Here is a 24,206-nt window from a genome sequence, read left to right as displayed (position 1 = left end):
TCCAGAGGGTTTTGCTGGTTAGTAGTAGCTCATTCTCCTTTAAAAAGATCTCTGACTTATCAATTAAATGTCACAGCTTTCAGCAACTGTTGAAGGAAAGATAAACTGGTTTTCTTCAGACTTAAAGTAGGTTTTATTGAAGAGAACAGGGCCCCTGAGCTGGTGGAGATCTCCTGACTTCTCTCTATCTTGTTCACAGCCTAAAGGTACCCAAGATCGAAATGCATCATTGTTAGCAAGCAGAAAACCTTTGTCATCGATAACTGGTCACTAGTCCACACATCTGTTGCCAACCGGAGCTCCATCTGTACATAACCCTTCAGCTCCAATTCATCTGCAACCACATTTAACCTCTACTCAGAACAAGCAGCTGTGTAAACAGAGCTTACAACGAGGAGCAGTCACTTGCTTTCAAAACATGCAGCAATCCCTGGTTTTTAACAGTTCTATTCTCATTTTAGTCCACAATTAAAAATATGGAAAAACAAAGACACAATCTTCATACTCACTGCAGACAATCAAGTATTGATATAACCTGCTCTCTGGTTGATTCCAGAATGTACTGCTCTAAGAAACCCTCAAAAGCATTCTAGGAATTCCTTATTGACGCTACCATTGCCAATCTGAACTCTCTAGTTTATCTGTAAACTAAAATTATCCACAATTACTGCCATCCCCTTATTTCAAGCATCCAACATTGTCCCACATAGTGGTTTGTAGACCACTCCCACCAATGACTTCCTTCCCGTCATAATCCTTGCATCAAAACAACAGCGTCGCCTCCGACTCCAGGCTCCTGTACAGCCCTACTTTACTCTGCATCCTCTTTTCACCTTTTTAATCAACTTTATGTTGATTTCTAAAACACTCCTAGTCCTTAAACTTATTACTATTCTTTGTAACATTATACACACCTTTTTAAATCTATTACCATCCTCAACATCCTAGGGTAAAGAGTATTATAACAGTGTCTATAACATCCTATGAGGGCAATAGGGATATGAGACAAAATCCTCCCACATGTTTAAATCCCTCAGTGTTCACTCAGCACGCTCCCTTACCAAGCTTTGGAGCCAGTTCCAGTACACATGTTGAGGCCAGAGTTCTTGTGCTTCTCCCAGGGTCCATCATCAATAGAGATCTCATAGTATGAGGCCCTATGGAGCGAGAATTTAAGACTTTGTTTGTGGGAGTGATACCGGAGCCTGCACAAAACAGAACATATCCTGGGTCAGGTGTGAGCCAGAGTCTAACACACCAGACCACATTCACAACGAGTGGAAAGGAGATTGGAGTGAGGCGAAGAGATAGATCACAATTGGGGTGAGATGGTATATGGTGACAGATGGTAGAGAACTGGCAGACCAATGATACTGCATCGTCGGACAGCACCTTGAATATAACAAGATAAGATGGCTGTGGGATTTCCCTCACTCGAGGAGAGACCACCACATTCAGAGAGAGAGAGAGAGAGACGGGAAAGGGCCCCCATACCTGGGGCAGGAAATTATTCTCTGTTCTCTCCCTGGGACAAAAACACCAGGAATTGCCTCCCGAGTAACATTTGCAGGTTTTTCCAGCCTTTCCTGTTATACCCAGCTTGGCAGCCTGGCATTTTCTTCAGACTTGCTGGCAAAGAGTCACACATTACTCTCAGGGACACACTGATGCTGAAGGGAACAAATGTCAAAGGGCATGCATGTGGTGCCAATCAAGCGGGCTGCTTTGTCCTGGATGGTATCAAGCTTCTTGAGTGTTGTTGTGGCTGCGCCCATCCAGGCAAGTGGGGAGTATTCAATCACACTCCTGACTATTCCTTTTAGATGGTGGGCAGGCTTTGGGGAGTCAGGTGGTGAGTTACTCGCTGCAGGACTCCTACCCTGTGGTTCTCATGGTGAAGGGTCCTTGATGCCACACCGGGTCAGATGAAGCCTTGATGCCAAGGGCTGTCACTCTCTTGCCACTTCTGTCAATGTCTGAACCAAGGTTGTAATGAGGCCAGGAGCTGGATGGTCCTGGTGGAAGCCTAATGGAGCATCCTACCATTCCCTGGTGCAGATATGTGACACCACACTCACCACCCTTCACGTAGCTATGTGGGTGGAGATTGTTGCTGTCTAATCTGCGCTCAGTCTGGATCAGGCTGTGAGAGGGTTTGTTTCCTTTTGGGAGGGGGTGGTTGTGGTTTGGGGAGGGTGGTTTTCAAACAGACATAGGGAACAGCCTGGTCAGATTGCTGTCCTTAAGACAGCACCTTCCAAACCCACGACACTTCCATCTAGATGGACAAGGGCAACAGTTACATGGAAATACCACCCCCTACAAGTTCCCCTCCAAGTCACTCACCATCCTGACTTGGAAATATATTGCTGTTCCTTCAGAGTTGCTGGATCAAAATCCTGGAATTCCCTCCCTAAGGCCACTGTGGGTCAACCTACAACACATGCACTGCAGCAGTTGAAGATGGCAGCTCCCCACCACCTTCTGAAGGGCAACTAGGGGCAGGTAATAAATGCTGACCCAGCCAGCGGCTCAACTCCATACGGTGGGATGGAGACGTTTTAGCTGGCACTGAGCCTGGCCTGGGCGGAGTGGTATTGGTTCAAAATGATTCTTACGCAGGGATTTTTATCACATTACTCACCGAGAGGACAGTGACTCCCCCACAAATACTTCATTCAATGCTCTGACAGGCAGGAGCTGAGGATCAGCGTTCACTATGTCACACAAGGCTGTAAGGAGAGATAGAGACAATCAGACTAAGAAGGCCAACTTGTCCACAGGTATAGATACACAGCATCCTCTCTAATTTTCTTCATAGCTGTGAGGGCCTCCAAGGGCTGTGCACGGCAGTGACTTCCAGACCTGAAAGTCAATACCATAAACGGCACATTGACACCGCTGTGCACGCGCATGGGACATCAAAGCAGCTAGACGCGCAGGTAGCAAGTCAATAGGGTCAATACTGACCAGCTTGGTCAACACTAACAACAACCCTCCCCAACCACCCCCAAACACCCTGCCTGATCAATACTAAATACCCTCGCTGCCCTGGCCTGATCAATGCTGATGCCTGTAGCCAATTGTTGCATGGCCCAGGAATATGTATTCTCAATATGGCAGTCTCACCAACGACCCCCGCAGCCTCTCAGCCTGCGAAAGAATTACTGACTGGCTTTCAATCATTACGAATGACTAAAGCTTTATGCCTTAACGAGCAAAGCAATAGGATAAGGCACAGGATGAGGATTGGAACTCCTGATATACACGGACGGAATAAAAAGTGAGACATTCAGACTATCAAGGCTACATCAGGCTTCCACACTACACCAGAGGCTTTGGGTTAAAGAGGTGACAATGCATATGGAGGACTGTGGGAAGACCCCAAGACTGAAGTGTGGGAATTGTAACGTGGATGAAGTTAAGAGGTGCCTGTACACCACCGAGAGTGTGCTGCAATCTTCATGGTGTCAGGCGACCTCTCTATACAGACGTATGAATTAAATAAACAATTATTGTCCTGTTTTCTTGAAGACCCCTAACAAATTCATCACCTACCACCTATTACGAATTCAACCCACATCCCACAAAGGGTTCTTAAAAACTCTGCTCCGCCATGCCCTAACTGCACCGTGACCCCTCCCCTCTACTGACTGCACAGTGACCTCTGCCCTCTACTGACTGCACCGCGACCCCTCCCCTCTACTGACTGCACCGCGACCCCTCCCCTCACTGACTGCACCGCGACCCCTGCCCTCTACTGACTGCATCGCGACCCCCGCACTGACCGCACCACCCCCCCCCCCCACTGACCGCACCGCTCCCCCCAACCCCCACTGACCGCACCGCTCCCCCACCCCCCACTGACCGCACCGCTTCCCCCAACCTCCACTGTCTGCACTGCTCCCCGAATGACTGCACTGCACTGCTCCCCCTCCCCCCCACTGAATCCACCCCTCCCCTCACTGACCAATGACCACCCCCCACCCCAGTGATGCCACTACACTGTGCCTGTTCTAACCAGGCTGTGCCACATCGCGATGTGCAGTCTGGTGCTGCTCCAGGCTCAGCTGCTGTTCATGGAGGTCCACAGGCGTTGGGTTTATTCCTGCTCCTTCCAGGCAGATCCTGATCCGCTGTCTCCACTGCCAGCTGTAAGCGAGATGAAGAAATGTTTAATCTTTAATGGGACTAAACAACCTAATGTGCTTTCCAGAAGCATGAGGGTAACATCTGACAGCAAGGCACAGGAGACATTAGGGCTGCTGCTGAAATCCGTGGCAGAGGTAGATTTGAAGGAGAATGTTAAACAGTCAATGTTTTGCAGCATGGAAATTGGCCTTTCAGTCCATCCGGTCAGTTAGCAGGAACCTATCTAATCCTATTTTCCAACACTTGGCTCATAACCTTGCATGCTATAGCATTTCAATGCTCATCTGTACATTACTTAATGTGTTGAGGGCTCCCGTTTCTAATACACTTTCAGGTAGTGACTTCCAGATTCCAAATTCTTTCTCAAATCCCTTTCAAGTCTCCTGTCTCCCATTATGCCCTTCATTACTGATCCCATGTCTGTAATTTCTTTTACCCCAGCTAAACATAATTGAAACACAGAAAATGGAAACAGGAGTAGGCCATTTGGCCCTTCAAGCCTGTTCTGCCATTCGATAAGATCATGGCTGATTATCCTGTTTAGCTCCCTGTTCCTGCTTCCTCCCCATATTCTTTGATCCCCTCAGTCCTAAGAACTAGATCTAACTCCTTGAAAGCATTCCATGTTTTGGTTGCAATCACTTTCTGCAGCAGAGAATTCCACAGGCTCACTACTCTGTGGGTGAAGAAATTCTCCTCATCTCTGTCCTAAATGGCCAACTCCTTGTCCTTAGGCTGTGACCCCTGGTTTTAGAATCTCTGACATTGGGAACATTTTTTCTGGGTTTACCCTGTCTAGCTCTGCTAGAATTTTGGTGGAGGTATTGCCATGAAGATGATGACTGATGGTTAACTGCTCTGGAGCAAAACAGGAGTTGCTGGAAAAACTCAGCAGATCTGGCAGCAACTATGAAATTAGAGTTAACATTTCAGGTCCAGTGACCCTTCCTCAGAACTGATGGTAGCTAGGAAAATGTCAGTTTATATGCAGAAGATAGGCTGGGGGGAGTGGGTAAAGAGTAAACGATAGGTGGGGATAGAGCCCAAAGAGACAGAACAACATTTGGACAGACAAAGGAGTAGATAACGATCCAGCTGGGAGGGTGAATAGCTGTTAATGGAGACTGTTAGTGGCTAACAATAGATAGTGTGTAATGGCAGACTGTGTGATAACAAGGCCTGGTGTGTGGAGTAGGGGGCTGGGACATGGGAGAGTTTAGGCCCTAAAATTATTGAACTCGATATTGAGTCCAGAAGGCTGTTTAGTACATCCTCATCAATGGTGTGACCCTTTGATCTTTTCCTTAAAAAATGTGTCTGATGCCACCTCTCTCACTAACACCAGAAGGAGGAATGAGACTCCGAAAGCTTGTGTTTTCAAATAAACCTGTTGGACTATACCCTGGTGTCGTGCGATTTATGACCTTATTCACCCCAGCCCAACACCAACACCTCTACATCAGGCTAGGTTGGTTAAGCAAGGGGTTAGGGTCTGAACCGTATTGCCTTGACTGTTTTGACTTGATAGAGGTGTTCAAAATGATCAGAGGTATAGACAGAATAGACAGCCAGAGACTTTTTCCTATGGTGGAGGTAGCTATTATGAGGGGACATAGTTTTAAAGTGAGTGGAGGTAGATATAGGGGAGGCGTCAGAGGTAGGTTCTTTACTCAGAGAGTGGTCGGGGCGTGGAATGCATTGCCGGAGAGGGTAGTGGAGTCAGCCTCATTAGGGGCATTTAAGCGGCTATTAGATAGGCATATGGATGATAGTATAAGGTAGCGGTGGAGGTTAGATAGATCTTAGGATTAGGGTAGAAGTTCGGCACAACATCGTGGGCCGAAGGGCCTGTACTGTGCTGTACTGTCCTATGTTCTATGTCTTGACGGTACGGTGCTGACAGGTTCACTCGAGTTAGGGTCTGGAATGTACTGTCTGAGAGTGTGGGGGAGGCAGGTTCACTCGAGGGGTTAGGGTCTGGAATGTACTGTCCGAGAGTGTGGGGGGAGGCAGGTTCACTCGAGTGGTTAGGGTCTGGAATGTACTGTCTAAGAGTGTGGGGGAGGCTTTCAGAACAAAATTGGGTTATCTGAAAAGTAAAAATTGAAAGGCTAGAGGTGGAGGTTGCATCACAGGTGAATTACTCCTTCACAGACACAAAATGCTGAATCACTTTGTTCTATGCCGCAACTACCCTGCAAAAACAGTAAAATATGAGATTAAGTTGCAAGAAGTCTGTATTGCTCCCCCATCATCCAAGAATTGAAAAAATGTTCTAGATAGTTTCAAATGTCAAAGTATTCATTGCTGCATGTTATTCATTTTAAAAAATGCAAAGGTGATGGTAAACAGCTTTCTTTGGACTAGTTCAGCCTTTTCAGAGGACAATTAGCAGTCAACCCCAAATAAACTCCAACGAGAAACTCAGCACCTGTGTTGAGAGAAACAGAGTTGATGTTTAGAATCCAATAAAGCTCTTCTTAAGAACATATTAAACGGAACAGAAGAGTCAACCACATTGCTGTGGGTGTGGATTCAGATATAGCCAGACCAGGTAAGGATGGCAGATTTCCTTCCTGACAGAGCATTAGTGAATTCAATGGGTTTTTACAACAATTGTTGGGGGGAGTTGGTGGTTTGGGGCAATGTCACTGGACTAGTAATTCCAGCTGAAAGTTCTGGGTCAAAAGTTCGAATCCCACTGTGGCAAATGAAATTGAAAGTGAAATATGTATTCAATAAAATCCGGAATAAGATCCACAATGAAACCTTGTCAATTGTCAACCATCATTCCCGACAATCATAAGGATAATAATGTTTGCTCCTCGACTTGAGATGAAGCACAATGAATTGTGCAGACCAACAAAGTTCCAGTGAAAACTTCAGCCTCATTTAACTCTCTCGTTGCCCACAAAATGCCCCCGAAGCTCATATATTTCGACTCTGAGAAGATGACAACAAAGGAAGTCACAGAGTGAGGGAGGGATCAGAGCAAAGTACCTCTAATCCCAACACTGAGCTCAAAAGGGGTGCAGCATTTCGCAGGGATTGTTCCCTCTAGGACACCCTAGTCCATTCATCGACTACTAACACCACACCTCCTTCCCACTGCACATTCCCATGTAACCACAGAAGGTGCAACGCTTGCCTCTCCACCGCCTCCCTGCTCATCATCTGAGAGCCTAATCAGTCTTTCCAGGTGAAGCAGCATTTTACCTGTACCTGCTCCATTCTTGTTTATTGTATTCGCTGCACCCAATGTGGCCCACTCTACACTGCAGAAATCAAACATAGACTGGGTGACCGCTTTGCGGAACACCTCCGGTCCATGCACAAGCATGACCTTGAACTTCCTGTAGCTGGTCATTTTAACACAATGCCCCACTCACATGCCCACTTGTCTATCCTCGGCATGCTGCAGTGTTCCAGCGAATCACAACGCAAAACTGGAGGAACAACATCTCATCTTCAGACTAGGCACTTTGCAACCTTCTGGACTTAATACTGAGTTCAACACCTTCAAATTGCAAACCAACTCCCATTCCAATTACCATCCTGACTCCAGACCCACAGAAATGTGGTTGACTCTGAGCAATTAGGGATGGACAATAAATGCTGCCTAGCCAGCAACACCCTCATCCCATGAATGAATTTAAAAAACAAATATGGTCACACTCACCTGAACTTTCCCTGGTGGAGCTTCTGCAGAGCCTCTGAGAAACAGTGTGTGTACCTGACTGGGAGGCACAAGTGCCCCTGAGACCTACAAACAGAGACAGTAAAAACAGCTGAGCATAGAGCACCCTGGCAACAGCATGGAGGGGACAGTTAGACCCCTCACCACAGTAATACCACACCCAGCCATTCAACTTCTCCAGCCTATGTTGCTGTTTACCCTTTATATCAGCAAACAGCTCCAATTCATCCACCCTTTTCCCAATTCCCTCCAATCCCCTCTCCCACTGAATCTTGACACAGTTTCTGCTTAAATTGTGACAATGGGAAGTGAATTCCACAGCGTCACAACTCTCTGCAGAGGTTTCTCCTCCTCTGTTCAAAATCTCTTCAAGTTAATCTGTTGTTACCTATGGGCCCTCGTTCCTCAACCACTGAAAACACCCTGTCCCATCAGGTTAAACACATAGAACATAACAGCGCAGTACAGGCCCTTCGGCCCTCGATGTTGCGCCGACCTGTGAAACCAATCTGAAGCCCATCTAACCTAAACTATTCCATTATCATCCATATGTTTATCCAATGACCATTTAAATGCCCTTAAAGTTGGCGGGTCTACTATTTTTGCAGGCAGGGCATTCCACGCCCTTTGTACTCTCTGAGTAAAGAACCTACCTCTGACATCTGTCCTATATCTATCACCCCTCAATTTAAAGCTATGTCCCCTTGTGCTAGCCATCACCATCCGAGGAAAAAGGCTCCCACTGTCCACCCTATCTAATCCTCTGATCATCTTGTATATATCCATCAAGTCACCTCTTAACCTTCTTCTCTCTAACGAAAACAGCCTCAAGACCCTCAGCCTTTCCTCATAAGACCTTCCCTCCATACCAGGCAACATCCTGGTAAATCTCCTCTGCACCCTTTCCAATGCTTCCACATCCTTCCTATAATGCAGTGACCAGAACTGTACGCAATACTCCAAGTGCGGCTGCACCAGAGTTTTGTACAGCTGCAACATGACCTCATGGCTCCGAAACTCAGTCCTTCTACCAATAAAACCTAACATACTGTACGCCTTCTTAACAACGCTATCAACCTGAGTGGCAACTTTCAGTGATCTATGCACATGGACACCGAGATCTTTCTGCTCATCCACACTACCAAGAATCTTACCATTAGCCCAGTATTCTGTATTCCTGTTACTCCTTCCAAAGTGAATCACATCACACTTTTCCGCATTAAACTCCATTTGCCACCTCTCAGCCCAGCTCTGCAGCTTATCTATGTCCCTCTGTAACCTGCAACATCCTTCCGCACAATCCACAACTCCACCGACTTTGGTGTCATCCGCAAATTTACTAACCCATCCTTCTACGCCCTCATCCAGGTCATTTATAAAAATGACAAACAGCAGTGGCCCCAAAACAGATCCTTGAGGTACACCACTAGTAACTGAACTCCAGGATGAACATTTCCCATCAACCACCACCCTCTGTCTTCTTACAGCTAGCCAATTTCTGATCCAAACCGCTAAATCACCCTCAATCCCATGCCTCCGTATTTTCTGCAATAGCCTACCATGGGGAACCTTATCAAACGCTTTACTGAAATCCATATACACCACATCAACCGCTTTACCCTCATCCACCTGTTTGGTCACCTTCTCAAAGAACTCAATAAGGTTTGTGAGGCACGTCCTACCCTTCACAAAACCGTGTTGACTATCCCTAATCAAATTATTCCTTTCTAGATTATTCTAAATCCTATCTCTTATAATCCTTTCCAACACACACACACACGTAAATATAGGTCACAGGCACACTGCTGTCAAGCACCCTGCATAACACATCAAATCCCAGATTCCACAGCAATTCCCAATTCATTAGTGACTATAGGCCACTTTATCATCTTTCAACGTTGAAATCCTTGCATCGGAATTCCTTCACAAACCTCCCCATTATGATTGCCTCAATGGCTGCTCACATTCTGGTAGCTCACTCTCCCAAACTGGACTGTGTTCTTCTAAATTTGGGAAACTGAACTCCAGCATTTACTCAGTGGCACAATTTCACCTTTTCACAGACAGCTAGCTTCACAAACCTGAGACTGCCGCTGCAAACTCTCTCATTGCTCAGCTATACAAATACTGCTTGTGGGATTCCTTCACCCCCACTTTTTGATTTGGCCAGGTCCTATGGCTTTTCTTGATCCCAACCTCCAACACATAGGTACTTCTCCCAAGTCCCAACAGAACCTGCTGCAGCACACCATTTTGGGATGGAGGCCTTGCTCACAATTATGACTGACTAGGAACCCAAAGGTAGCAACTTTCTCTGTTCAACTAACTACACGACTGTTCAGTAAACCTTGAAATGTTCTGAGTGGCCTTATTGTCAGGCAGTACTGAATGCAACTAGTATTTAAGAACAATAAAATGTGGCAACTGCCTTGGAGCTGCCTGGTGTAACTATTACAATATTCAGAGACTGATAGTGTGCATAGAACAAAAATGGATGTAAAGAGGATTTAAAATTGCAACGTTTCCATTACAGTGTCCCTTAATCTGCTTTAATCCCTCTCAAAAACAAATCAGTGGATTTTGTTTTCACATATCTGTTCCTAGGGTATTTGTTGTACCCTCTCCAAAGCCTCAAATTACTCCCACAGTGTGGACTCACAATTCACAGTCCCCAACTGAGATCTGTACAAAAAAAAAACTTAGTCCTCTCAGTTTACACTCAAAATTTTCTGAATACATCCTGTATGCGCCCCACTAGCCACACAGCCCTCCAGAGGCCTAACATTCCTCATGTTCAGTGTAATCCCTAACAGTGACAGATCAGCAGGAGCCTCTGACACTAACTCATTGCTAATACCTCATTTTCACATGAGCAAATTCATTTGTTGATAAAACCATTTTATAGAATCCTAGAAAGGATTCTCTCGAGGCTAAAACAGTGACTGTTTTCAAGGAGTTAGATATAGCTCTTCAGGCTAAAGACATTCCTTTTTGGACTAAAGGTCTGCTAGCGCTGGTCCACTTTTGTTGGTCATTTATATAAACAATTTGGATGAGAACGTAGAAGGTATGGTTAATAAGTTTGCAGATGACACCAAAATTGGTGGTATAGTGGACTGTGAAGAAGGTTATCTAAGATTACAAAGAGATCTTGATCAATTGGGTCAATGGACTAAGGAGTGGCAGATGGAGTTTGATGATTTTTAAATGCGAGGTATTGCTTTTTGGTAATTCAAACAAGGACAGGACTTATACAATTAATGGTAGGGCCTTGGGTAGTGTTGTCGAACAGAGAGACTTAGGGGTTCAGATACATAGTTCTTTGAAGTTGTGTTGCATATAGGCAGGGTAATTAAGAAGGCATTTAGCACGCTTGCCTTCATTGCTCGGACCTAAATCATAGAAGCCCTACAGTGTGGAAACAGGCCATTCGGCCCAAAAAGTCCACACTGACTCTCCAAACAGCATCCCACCCAGACCCATCCTCCTACCCTAATGCTGCATTTCCCATGGCTAACGCACCTAACCCACACATCCCTGGACACTACGGAGTAATTTAGCATGGCCGAACTAACTAGCCTGCACATCTTTGAGTTGTGGGAGGAGACCGAAGCACCTGCAGGAAACCCACGCAGACACGGGGAGAATGTACAAATTCCACACAGACAGTTGCCCAAAGGTGGAATTGAACCCAGGTCCCTGGCGCTGTGAAGCAGCAGTGCTAACCACTGAGCCACTGTGCCAGCACCTTTGAGTATATCATGTTGCCCAGGATGTTCGTGAGGCCTTTTCTGGAGTACTGTGTTCAGTTCTGGTTGCCCTTTTATAGGGAGGAAATTATTAAACTAGAGTGGGTCCAGAAGAGATTTACCAGGAATGCAGGGTTTGAGTTATGGGGAGAGGCTGGATAGGCTGGGACCTTTTTTCACTGGAGCGTAGGAGGTTTTTAAATCATGAGTAACAATAAGGTGAATGGCAGATTTCAATCTTGAAACCCTCTCTCTATGTGACGGGGGTTCAAGACTAGGGGGGCATATTTTTAAGGTGAGAGGAGAAAGACTTAAAAAAGGACACAGGAGCAATTTTCTTTTTTACACAGAGTGTGTTTCGTGTGTGGTATGAACTTACAGAGGAAGTGATGGATGCGAGTACAGTTACAATGTTTAAAAGACATTTGGATAAGTACATGAATAAGAAATATTTGGAGGGATATAGACCAAGTGCAGGCAGGTGGGACTAGTTTAGTTTGGGATTACTGACTGGTTGGACCGAAGGATCTTTATCTATGCTGGAGGACTCAATGATGAATAGGTTTGGAGAGAAAGTGGGAACCGGGTACTGACTTGGATAATCAACTGTGATTATACTGAATGGTGAAGCAGGCTCAAAGGACCAAATGGCCTATTCTTGCTCCATTTTCCAAGGGCACAGTAAGGGAATGGGGCCGACTGGATTGCTTCAGAAACCTGCCACTGATTCGATGAGCCAAATGACCTCCTCCTGCCTGGCACTGGCTCAATGCCACCTGATTCTTTTGTCAATTGCAGTACCTCAGATTTTTTAAATTCATTTGTGGGTGTTGCTGGCTGCCAGCATTGTCCTCAGTGTCCTCTGCTTATCAACTTAGCTGCGGCTGTTAAAAAGTATTCCTATTTACTGTGCTAAAATTATACATTAATCTCCTTTTGGCCTTCTCAGGAAAAGGAAAACATAGCTTTCCCAATCTCACCCTCTAACACCATTTCATTTTCTTTTACACCCACACCAAAGTTTCAACATCCTCTGAACTGCATCCAGTACCGCTATATCCTTCCTCAAGTAAGGAGACCAAAACTGGACACAATACTCCAGGTGTATTCTCACCAACACCATATATAATTGTATCAACGCTTCCTTTCTTTTATAATCCAGTCCTTTTGCAATAAATGACAGGATTCCATTTGCCTTTCTTATTATAGGCGGCACCTGCAAACCTACTTTCTGTGATTCATGCACAAAGACACCCAGATCCCTCTGCACTGATGCACTTTGAATCTGCTTCCCATTTAAATAATAATATGTCCTTTTGTTTTTCCAGCCAAAATGGACAACCTTGCACTTATCCACATTAAACTCCATCAGCCAGATTCTAGCCCATTTTCTGAGCCTATCAATATCCATCTGTAAACTCTTTATCTCCTCATCGCTGTCTGCTTTCCCACCCATTTTAGCATCAGGTATTTTAGTATGCCTATTTAGTATTTTGCCTAAGGCCTTATTGACCCTCTGGATGCCTGACACTCAAAATTGGACACAACTGTAGCTCCTTTTAATGTTATTGACCTGAATTTGGGTTTCTCAAGTTGAAGTCTGAGCTGCAGTAAACAGTGAGGAGTGGTAGATGGGCTTTAATTTGGATAAATGTGAGATGTTTCAGATAAGGTTCACCAAACTGATTCCAGTTGATGAAACGGCTGTCGATGAGGAGCAGTTGAATAGCTTGGGCTGGGGTGCAGAAGAATGAAAGAGCATCTGATTGAGGGATGTAAAATGCTAAAAAGGATTGATAAGGTGGACGTTGAACAGATGTTCCCCCTTGTGGGACAGTCTCGACCAAGAGGGCATAGATATAGTGTGAGAGGAGGTATGTTCAAAACTGAGATGAGGAGAAATTACTTCCTTCAGAGGGTTGTGAATCTGTGGAACTCACTGCCCCAGAGTGTTGTGGAGACAGAATCAATCAACAAGTTCAAGAAAGAAATGGCTATAGTTCTGGTGAAAAGCAGGATAAAGGGCTATGGGGAGCAGGCAGAAAAGTGGGGTTGAGATGAGGATTAGATGAGCCACGATCATGTTAAATGGTGGAGTGGACTCAAAAGGCTGAATTGCCTACTCCCACTGCTCGTTCCTACAAGATGCAGACATGATTGATACCTGACGCCCTGCCCTGGCAGACTGCCCCCATCCACCCAGTAACAACATTCCTTCCCCCTCCAACCTAGCAGACCACACCTTCTCACCATGCCCTGCAGTCCCCCCAACCCCCATTAAACCTTGCAGTCTCCATCCAATGACCACCTCCCTCATACTTGGCCTTCACCTCTCCCTCCGACAGCACAGCGTTTCAGCCTGCACTCCCTCAGAGGCACAGCGTTTCAGCCTGTACTCCCTCAGAGGCACAGCGTTTCAGCCTGCACTCCACATTATTTTCCATTAGTGACAGCCCTTTACCTTTCTGGATCCGTGTTGACTCCAATGACAGGTTTGATCTGCCCAAACACTTTGCTGGCCGACAGCAGCATGGTGCCATCCCCTGCACAGAATCAGACAGATCAGTCAGCTCAATCACACACAGGCCCTTTAGCCTTCATGGGGGGGAGGGGAGAGAACCTTCTCCTGCTCCAACTTCTCCCTTCACTCCCTCACTCACTTGGAGCTGGTTCACATTTCTCTCGTTTGGGCAGACCATCCATCTCCCTCAGTCCTAGGTTTGCCCGAGTTAATAACTGTCACTGCTCCAGGACCTTAACATTTGGACGGTTCAGCGGTTAGCACTGCTGCCTCGCAGCACCAGGGACCCAGGTTCAAATCCAGCCTCGGGTGACTGTCTGTGTGCAGTTTGCATGTTCTCCCCATGTCTGCGTGGGTTTCCTCTGGGTGCTCCCATTTCCTCCCACAGTCCAAAGATGTGCAGAGTAGGTGGATTGGTCCATGCTAAATTGCCCATAGTGTTCAGGGATGTTTAGTTTAGGTGGGTTAGACATGGGAAATGTAGGGGTAAGGGGAACGAGTCAGGTTAGGATGCTCCTCAGAGGGGCAGTGTGGACTTGTTGGGCTGAATGGCCTGTTTCCACACTGTAGGGATTCTATGAAAAACTAGAGTCTATAGTTGTGAAGCTGGAAAAGCACAGCAGGTCAGACAGTATCCAAGGAACAGGTAAAGTCAACATTTCAGGCCAAACCCTAACTTACCTGCTCCTCGGATGCTGTCTGACCTGCTGTGCTTTTCCAGCCTCACACCTACAGACTCTGGCTTCCAGCATCTACAATCCTTATTGTCTCCTTAACTTAAGTCCACTGCAACAGCACTTTGTACCTAATCCCCTACTGTCCCTGTCCTAGTAGTGTTTGATGGAGATTGTTGTGTTACGAAGTTGGGTAGAGTATTCATGAAGTCAGGCAGGAAGTTAGAATTTTTTGGTAAAAATGATCATGGGGAAAAGAGTGCTGTGGTCCCTTTAAGAGCTCATGCTTCGTCTGTGCTTGGAAGTTTATAAAAGGGTCTTTTCTGATGAAGGGTCTAGGCCCGAAACGTCAGCCTTTCTGCTCCTATGATGCTGCTTGGCCTGCTGTGTTCATCCAGCCCTGCACCTTGTTGTCTCTTATAACAGCTTGGGACTTGTGTTTTAGATTAATTATCAGAGGGGTTGGCTATTTCCCCTCCATAACAATAGAAAGAGTTTTCTTTTCAGTTTAAAAGAGTCGAGGCAGTTTACTCTGTACCTGACCCTATGCTACACCTGTCCTGGAAATCCAAAGTCAACTGTGTAGAGAGAGTCTTACCCTGTACCTGACCCCATGCTGCCCCTGTCCTGGGAGTGTTTAATGCGTACAATGTAGAGAGAGCTTTGCTTTCAGCTTAAAAGAGTAGAGAGAGCTTTAATGTAAACATATAAATAAAGACTAGGCCAATTTGTCCCTTGCGTCTGCTCTGCTATTCATAAGATCATGGCTGGTCTGATTGTAACCTCAATCCACAGTCTCATTTACACCTGATAACTTAACCCTCTTGTGGAACGCAAACTGGTCCACCACCGCCTTAAATATATTCAACAACTCGGCTTCCATCACCTTTTCAGGAAAACAATTCCAAAATTTACCAACTTCTGTAAGAAAATGTTTTGCCTCATTTGTATGTCAGATGGGTAACCCCTAATTTTTTTTTAATCAGTATCCCCTCACTGTTGATTTCCTCTTAAGAGGAAACATCCTCAACTCATCCTACCTGGTCACCACCCCCCAGGTTCTTATGCATTTCCATCATACCACCTCTATTGCCTCTTAGGAGGAGCTGAGAGCAATAGGGAACTGGTACAAAGGAGGAGTTGAGGCCTGGGATAGATCAGTCATGGTCTTATAGAATGGCAGGGAAAGCATGGCCTATCTGCTCCTATTTCTTTTGTTCTCACTGTTCTACACTCCAGCAGATACAAGCTTAGCCCATCCAATATTTCCCCAAAAGCAATCTGCCCGTTCCAGGTAGAGTCAATCAACTTCCTCATGTCTTCCTATTAAGAAGCTCCTCAAATAAAAGGAGGCAAGGAAAGAAGAGAGTTTGCACGACTGCAGTGACAGAACTCTCCGTTACACATCTCCCTCAGAGCCAGCCCCGATCACACACTGGAAGTTGGAATGTCGCTGTTATTACCTCCAGCAGATATGATGGCATCCGCCCATTGCACGGTCTCCTCAGTGTAATCCCTCCGCTTCACCAGGCGAACCTCAATTCCTTCCTTACTAAAAAGGGGAGAGCAACACAATACTAAGAGTTAGTCCCTCATCATTTCCTGTAGCCATACTGTAATCATACCAATTTTCATAAACAATTCTGTTAGACAGTATGAACCCATAAAATTGATGACAGACGGCATTCAGTCCACACTGGCTCACTGCACAGCAATGCCATCAGTCCCACTGACCGAGGTTGTCTCTACAAGTTTCTTTGTCAAATTTTTTTTACACTTTTCTGAAGCAAAAGTATTAAAGGATATGGGCCAAAGGCAGGTACATGGAGTTAAGCCACAGATTAGCCATGATCTCATTGAATGGTGGAACAGACTCGAGGGCTGAATGGCCTATTGCTGTTCCTATGCTCCTAAGTTGGAAAACTGCCCATGTACATCCTGTACTGAAAAAGCAGGACAAGCCTAACCTGGCCAATTACCGCCCCATCAGTCTCCTTTCGATCATCAGTAAAGCGATGGAAGGTGTCAGTAACAGTACTATCAAGCAGAACCTGCTCAGCAATAATCTGCTCAGTGACTCCCAGTTTGGGTCCCGCCAGGGCCACTCAGCTCCTGATCTCATTACGGCCTTGGTTCAAACACGGACAAAAGAGCTGAATTCTAGAGGTGAGGTGAGAGTGACAGCTCGACATCAAGGCTGCATTCAACCAAGTGTGGCATCATGGAGTCCTAGCTTTCTCATGTTGGAGACGATCATTGCCTTGCATTTGCGTGATGAGAATGTTACTTGCCCACTCAAATGTTTTTTTCATTCATTTGTGGGATGTGGACGTCGCTGGTTGGCCAGAATTTATTGCCCATCCCTAGTTGTGGTCGAGAAGGTGGTGAGCTGCCTTCTTCAACTGCTGCAGTCCATATTTTGTGGGTAAGCCCCTAGTGCCCTTAGGGAGGGAATTCCAGGATTGTGACCCAGCAACAGTGAAGGAACAGCGATATATTTCCAAGTCAGGATGGTGAGTGGCTTGGAGGGGAACTTGCAGAAGGTGGTATTCCCATGTATCTGCTGCCCTTGTCCCTCGAGTTGGAAGTGGTCGTGGGTTTGGAAGGTGCTGTCTGAGGATCTTTGGTGAATTTCTGCAGTGCATCTTGTAGATAGTACACACTGCTGCTACTGAGTGTCGGTGGTGGAGGAAGTGCATGTTTGTGGATGTGGTGCCAATCAAGCGGCTGCTTTGTCCTGGATGGTGTCAAGCTTCTTGAGTGTTGTTGGGGCTGCACCCATCCAGGCAAGTGGGGAGTATTCCATCACACTCCTGACTTGTACCTTGTAGATGGTGGACAGGCTTTGGGGAGTCAGGAGGTGAGTTACTCGCCACAGTATTCCTAACTTCTGACCTGCTCTTGTAGCCACTATTTTATATAGTGAGTCCAGTTAAGTTTCTGGTCAATGATAATCAGCAGAATGTTGATAGTGGGGGATTCAGTGATGGGAACACCATTGAATGTCATGGGGCAGTAGTTACATTGTCTCTTAAATGGAAATGGTCATAACCAGGCATTTGTGTGGCACAAATGTTACTTGCCACTTGTCAGCCCGAGCCTGGATATAGCATTTGAACATGGACCTCATCAGTGTCTGAGGAGATATAAATGGTACTGATCATAGTGTAATCATCCGCGAACATCCCCACCAGAATTCCTGGAGGCCTGCTATTCCAACCAGAACTCCATCAACAAACACAATGAACTGCACCCAATTTACAAACCACTGAAAAACAGAACCTGAAATGATACCAACCACCCCAGCAAACCAAGGTATATAAATAACAAGTGGGACAGAACACCGATGCTTCATCGGAGGCGCACTGACGATGTTACTGAACAGGGTGACAAAATGTCTGCAACCAAACCCACCGGCTCGGTGAGCAAGTCTACAGCCTCATCCACGATCCAAGCTACAAATCTTCTAGAAAACTTTAAATCCCCACTTCTGACGAAGAAAGGTCATTAATGAAGCAGCTGAAGATGGTTGGGCCGAGGACACTACCCTGAGGAACTCCTGCAGAGATGTCCTGGAGCGGAGATGACTGATCTCTAGCAACCACAACCATCTTCCTATGTGTCAGGTATGACTCCAACCAGCAGACAGTTTGTCCTTGATACCCATCGATTCCAGCTGGGCTTGATAGCTTTGTTCTTGACACCTTCCATCACTTGACTGATGATCGAGAGCAGACTGATGGGGTGGTAATTGGTCGGGTTGGATTTGTCCTTTTTGTGTACAGACATACCTGGGCAATTTTCCACATTGTCGGGTAGATACCAGTGTTGTAACTGTACTGGAACAGCTTGGCTAGGAGAGCAGAAAGTTCTGGAGCACAAACCTTCAGTAATATTGCTGGAATGTTGCAGTATCCAGTGTCTCCAACCGTTTCTTGATATCATATAGAGTGAATTGAATTGGCTGAAGACTGGTATCTGTAATGCTGGAGGAAGCCGAGATAGATTATCCACTCGGCACTTCTAGCTGAAGATTGTTGTGAGAGCTTCAACCTTAACTGATGTGCTGGGCTCTTCCATCATTTATATGTGGAGCTTCCTCCTCCTCCTGCAACGAGTTGTTAAATTGTCCAGCATCATTCATGGCTGGATGTGGCAGGCCTGCAGAGATTACATCTGATCTGCTGGTTGTGGGATCGCTTAGCTCTGTCTGTCACTTGCTGCTTATGCTGTCTGGCATGCATGTAGTCCTGTTTGGTTACTTCACCAGGTTGACATGGCATTTTCAGGTATGGCTCGTGCTGCCAGAATGTTGTTAGGGCACGTAGCCTTTTAACTATCCATTGCCTCCGACTGTTTCTTCATTTCATTGAATTGGCTGAAGACTGGTATCTGTGATGCTGGGAACCAATGGAGAAGGCTGAAGAGGCAGGACTGCAGAATTCAGATCTGATCTGTTGGCTGTGGAATCACTTGCTGCTTATGCTCATAGTTTTATGCTGTTTGGCACACACGTAGCCCCAGGTGGTGGCTTCACCCAGTCAAAACTTCATTTTTAGGTACGCATGATGCTGTTCATTGCATGCCCTCCTGCACTCTCCATTGAACTTCCACGTGATAAGGTTTTACAGAGTCTGTCACACCTTCCAGTTTGTGCAAAACCCTGACCTGCAACCTCTTTTGAGGAACCATTCAACATGGTGTCAGTGGACTGGGTAGGATGGCTGCCCAACACAAGAGGTTTATTAGTAAGCCCTTTCCAATCTGTACATGATTACCCATTTCCCAGAGGCTGTTCCTGAGGTTCATATCCAACAAAACAGAAGTAAGGAAATTAGTCCAATTCTTCCACATTTGCTCTGCTCATCAAGCTCCACTTGGACTCGCACTCATATTTCATTTCTGGAATATTCCAGAACATCTCAGGTCACCTGTGTGACCCAAGCGAAGACCGCAACCACACTTACAGGGGGCCACATCCAACAGCTCCACTTCGTGCACTGACCAGACCACTGTCTCCTTCCTGATATCCAGGCTGGAAGATTGCTTTGATAGGCCACGTAAAAGCTCCTTATATTACCAAGGTGGATTTACTCCAGGGATCCTGGCATGTTCCCACTCCCTTGGCACACACAGAGGACATTCCAGCCTTCACAACTCCAGGCAGGTTATACCAGTATCAAATCAAACTGACTAGTATCCAGAATGCCCAGCCATCTTTCCAAAGCTGATAAAGCAGATACTGGCAGGATTCTCCCATTGCATAGTATACCTCCTGGTGGAAAGTGACACTGAAGAAATCACTGGAGGGAACTGGTAGCTCTCTGTAGCTCCAGCATACCTCAAACCCAGGAGTCATTAATTGAACTCTGATGAACTTTTACTTTTTCTTCTTATTTATGACTTCTGTCAATAATTTAGGTACCATGCTATGGCAACCTATAAAACTTTGCCTTTTTTGCATTCAATCTCAGAGAGCAACTTCAGTAGGATCGTGTGTGGTGTGTGTGTCGTGTGTGTGTCGTGTGTGTGTCGTGTGTGGTAAATTCCTTCACGGCAGATGGTGGAATCTGAATTCAACAATCATCTGGGAACAAGAGTTTAATGATGACCATGAAATCGTTGTCAACTGTCAGGAAAAACTCATCTGAGTCACTACTGGCCTACATGTGACTCCAGACCCACAGCAATGTGGCCAACTCTTAAATAGCCCCAGCCCCTAATCAATGACCCACTTCCTCAACTCTTCTGAGGAAGACTTCCCATAAATACATGATACTCAAAAATAAGTCTCCTCATCTCTGTATTAAATGATATACCACTTTTTGCAAATTATGCCCCTTAGTTTTTTATCTTTCTCTGAGCAGCAAGCCTGTCAAGACCTATTTTCCATTTCTTTTTTGTAATAACTCAGGAAGCTAGACTGGAAAAGAACATTGTTTATTGTTGGAGTACAAAGGCTGGCCCCAGCCTGGCACAGACAGTTCTGCAGACTTATCCCTGGGTCTGTGTTATTTTCAAATCAGCCTGTTCAGAGATGTTATTACACCCCTCTGGGGCAGGTGACACTCGAAACCCAGGCCTCCTGGCTCAGAGGTAGAGACAGTACCACTGTGCCAGAACAGCCCTCCTGGATCTGTTTTTTAGGTATATCCAGAGGTGCTATCACACAAGACTGAGCAAACTTCCCACCATCAAAATCACCTTGGCGTTTTTCTTTCTAAACACTAACTACCACCAGTGTAATCAATTAAATATTTGCAACAAAAGCCCATTATGGGCAATGTGAACCATCAAAAGTGAAGTGGAGGTTTGGTGAGAACAGGATGGGGCTAAATCAAATGGGAATTGAAGGCAGATAGGGTCTTTTTTTTTTGCCCTTTTTTAAACCAAAACTTCCAGTAAGATGACAGCAGAGTAGAGTGCTCCAGCCAGAGCGCGCCATTCTGCCCATTCTTTTTCATGTTTCTTTCTCGCTTCTGTGGTTTTCTTCTCCTCTTCAGTCTGCTTGGACTCTCAACCTTGGACACCTGGCCCCGGCCTCCCACTCCCAGCCTCTGGGCAGGGCCAGCAGCCAGCAGTCAGGCCATGTGGAGGGCCCTCGCATTGGTCTTCTGTGGAGAGCCCTTGGAGAAAGACTGTGATGTTCGTCTTTTTAACTTGGTTTCTTGTTTTTTCTGACCTATGGTCATACTGTATACCGCTGTAACTTTTTTGTCTTCATTTCTCTATTCTGTATCTAAGGTTGTACCTAAGATAGCGCTGTAAGTGGCAACTTTTAAACTATTCACTGTAACCATTTGAGTACGTCGCAATAAAGCTAATTCAATTCAAGTGTAATCACACACAGACAGAATGCAAGAACTGCAGATGCTGGAGTCAGAGATAACACAGTGTGGAGCTCAAAGAACACAGCAGGCCAGGCAGCATCAGAGGAGCAGGAAAGCTGACGTTTCGGGTCAGGACCCTTCATCAGCTTTCCTTTTCCTCTGATGCTGCCTGGCCTGCTGCGTTCCTCCAGCTCCGCATTGTACTGACAATCACACACAACTGAGCAACCTTCCCACCACCAAAACCATTGTGCCTTTTTCCTTTATAAACACTAACCATAACCAATAAAAACACCTGTGTAGTCAATTCAATATTTACATGCAAAGCCCATTAAAGGCAATGCAAACCATTAAAAGTGAGGGAGTTGGCAGGATATGGGGGGAGCGGAGTAGGGAGAAAGGGAAGTGACTGAATCAAAATGGAGTTGGAAAGGGACTGGGTCCGCTTAACACATTTCTTTTCTAATCAACCTGTTCAGAGACATTATTAAACACTTCCAGAGAAGGTGGGACTTGAACCAAGCCCCCGGGCTCAGAGGTAGGGACAGTACTACTTTCTCATTGGGCAGATGATGAGGTTTAATGTGAGGGTCACCATGGAGCTCTCAGCCAGTCCAAGGATTTGTTAAATGGTTTTTGATTTGCTGACTTCCACTTATTAAACTGTGATTTTCCAAATTCTGACTAATCTTGATAATCTTTCGACAGGTTTTCTCAGCACTGACATTAGGTAGACTGTCTTCAGATGTCAGCATTATCCCTCTCCCCTTTTTTGAACAATCCGATATTATTTAAAATCTCCAACAATTAGCACTGTACCACATCCCAGGAGATTTGGAAGACTGTGGGCAGAGTCAACACATGGGAAGAAATTGCTCCTTACTGCAGAGTGTCCACCACATGCTGTACATTGGCGTTGTGAACAGTGTGTCGTTCCAGTAACCCACTGTAACTGGATCCTTTCGTAGCAAGCTGCAATCAAACACAATAGAGCTGCATTAGACTGGGCAGCGAGAGGTGTGAAATTCAACAATGATGGAATGGAATAAGCTGTGCAGGGAGTGTAGGGTAAATGAGAATCCTGAGGCTTTAGGCAGAATTACAATCTTTCATCCATACCTCCTGCTTCAGGGATAGACTATTAGAATAAAGTCATCAGACAGCCTGGATTTGAGTAAACACATTGTGTCCTGCCAACTTCCTCAAAATTGCTGTTAAATCCTGGTTATGAATACATAAAATAGGAGCACAACTAGATCATTCCATAACACCTCCACCCCAGGCTCCCCCTCCCCGAGCCTGCTCCACCATTCAGTAAAATCATGGTCAATCTATTTGTGTTTCAAATTCCACATTCATATCTACCAACCCTCCCTCCTCCCGGTACTCCTTGATCCCCTGCCTGAAAGGAATCTATCCACTTCTCGTAAAAACATCTTCAACAAACCACCACCTGAGGCAGAGAGTTCCAAAGTTGCACATTCCTCAGGAAAAAAATTCCTCTCCTCTCCATCATGAAAAGACATCGCCATGATGGAGCAAATTATAGCAGTGGCTGGAATCTGTACTGAAAACAGAAAATGCTGGAGATCACAACAGGTCAGGAGCATCCATGGAGAGACAGCACGCTAACATGCAGTCTTGGTGACTCTTCATCAGAGCAGAGCTTCATTGCCCATTGTGTTCAATTCTTCTTGCATGAAAATACAGTATCCCATTAGCATTCTTGATTATGTGCTGTACTGAAGACCACAAAATGTAGCAGCAGAAGTAGACCATTGAGCTCAGAGTCTCCTCTGCCGTTCAATGAGATCATGCTGATCTCCTCTGTACCGATGCGGGGTGTGGGGCAAAAGGAGTTTAGTTCAGCACCTCTCCAGAGCCATGCATGGTGGGAGCAGCTCCAGCTGGGCTTCCTCTCTGTGACTGAGTCACGCATGAGTCAACAAGATGGGTGCGAGTTGTGAGAGCAGCCTGACTGATCACTCAGTGTTTCCATTCCCACTACAGCAAATTAAATGAGAGTAAATGCGATGTTTATGGTCTTATTTAAATCAGCTGGGAAAAGTGGCTGTGCCATGGAAGTTTTTGTCTCATTGAGGTGTGCCTTTACATTGAAAATATTGGCCACTACTGTTCAATAGTGAAGGGAACTTATTCATCTGATTTACCATTTCCTTTATTATCAGTACTAAATCCCTCTCATCAACACTCACTTTACTTACTCTTTTCCTTTTTAAATACATGTACAAGTTCTTGTTATTTGTTTTTACATTTATAGCTCACTTCCTCTCACTCTAATTCCTTCATTCCAATTGACCTTTCAGTTATTCTGCCTTTCTTTATATTCTGTCCAATCATTTCTGCTCAGATCCATGCTCTCTCTTCAGGTCTTATGGTCTCCCAAATTTGGTTAATTTACCATGGATGATGGAGCCTCCCCTTTAGGATTTTTCTTTAACTTATTCTAAGTATTCTGAAATATTCCCTTAAATGTCTGCCCTGTGCCTCTATCGCTTTACACCCAGTTCATTTCAGCTAGACCAGACTTCATGCCCAGATGGTCATCTTCATTGAGATTTA

At 45.6% G+C, this 24,206-nt stretch overlaps 1 protein-coding gene across 6 annotated transcripts in view; it reads right to left on the bottom strand.

Annotated features, from left to right (window-relative positions):
• Positions 1–24,206, bottom strand: part of nadk2 (NAD kinase 2, mitochondrial) — a 153,674-nt gene that overhangs the window by 33,168 nt on the left and 96,300 nt on the right. For 3 of the 6 annotated variants that reach the window (XR_007261791.1, XM_048595268.1, XM_048595270.1), the window contains exons 2-8: positions 22,507–22,595; positions 16,257–16,345; positions 14,060–14,141; positions 7,832–7,915; positions 4,022–4,152; positions 2,645–2,732; positions 1,062–1,205 (exon numbers count right to left, since the gene is read on the bottom strand). Coding sequence is in view for 4 of the 6 variants with exons in the window: in XM_048595268.1 (XP_048451225.1) it covers positions 1,062–1,205; positions 2,645–2,732; positions 4,022–4,152; positions 7,832–7,915; positions 14,060–14,141; positions 16,257–16,345; positions 22,507–22,595 (707 nt within the window). In the remaining 2 variants the exon portion in view is untranslated. The remainder of the gene's footprint in view (positions 1–1,061; positions 1,206–2,644; positions 2,733–4,021; positions 4,153–7,831; positions 7,916–14,059; positions 14,142–16,256; positions 16,346–22,506; positions 22,596–24,206) is intronic. The other 3 variants (XR_007261792.1, XM_048595269.1, XM_048595271.1) reach the window with 2 other exon arrangements.

The sequence above is a fragment of the Rhincodon typus genome, chromosome 3 (assembly GCF_021869965.1).
Source record: "Rhincodon typus isolate 14 chromosome 3, sRhiTyp1.1, whole genome shotgun sequence".
Lineage (NCBI taxonomy): Eukaryota > Metazoa > Chordata > Chondrichthyes > Orectolobiformes > Rhincodontidae > Rhincodon > Rhincodon typus.
This window is presented reverse-complemented; position numbering and strand designations above follow the sequence as displayed.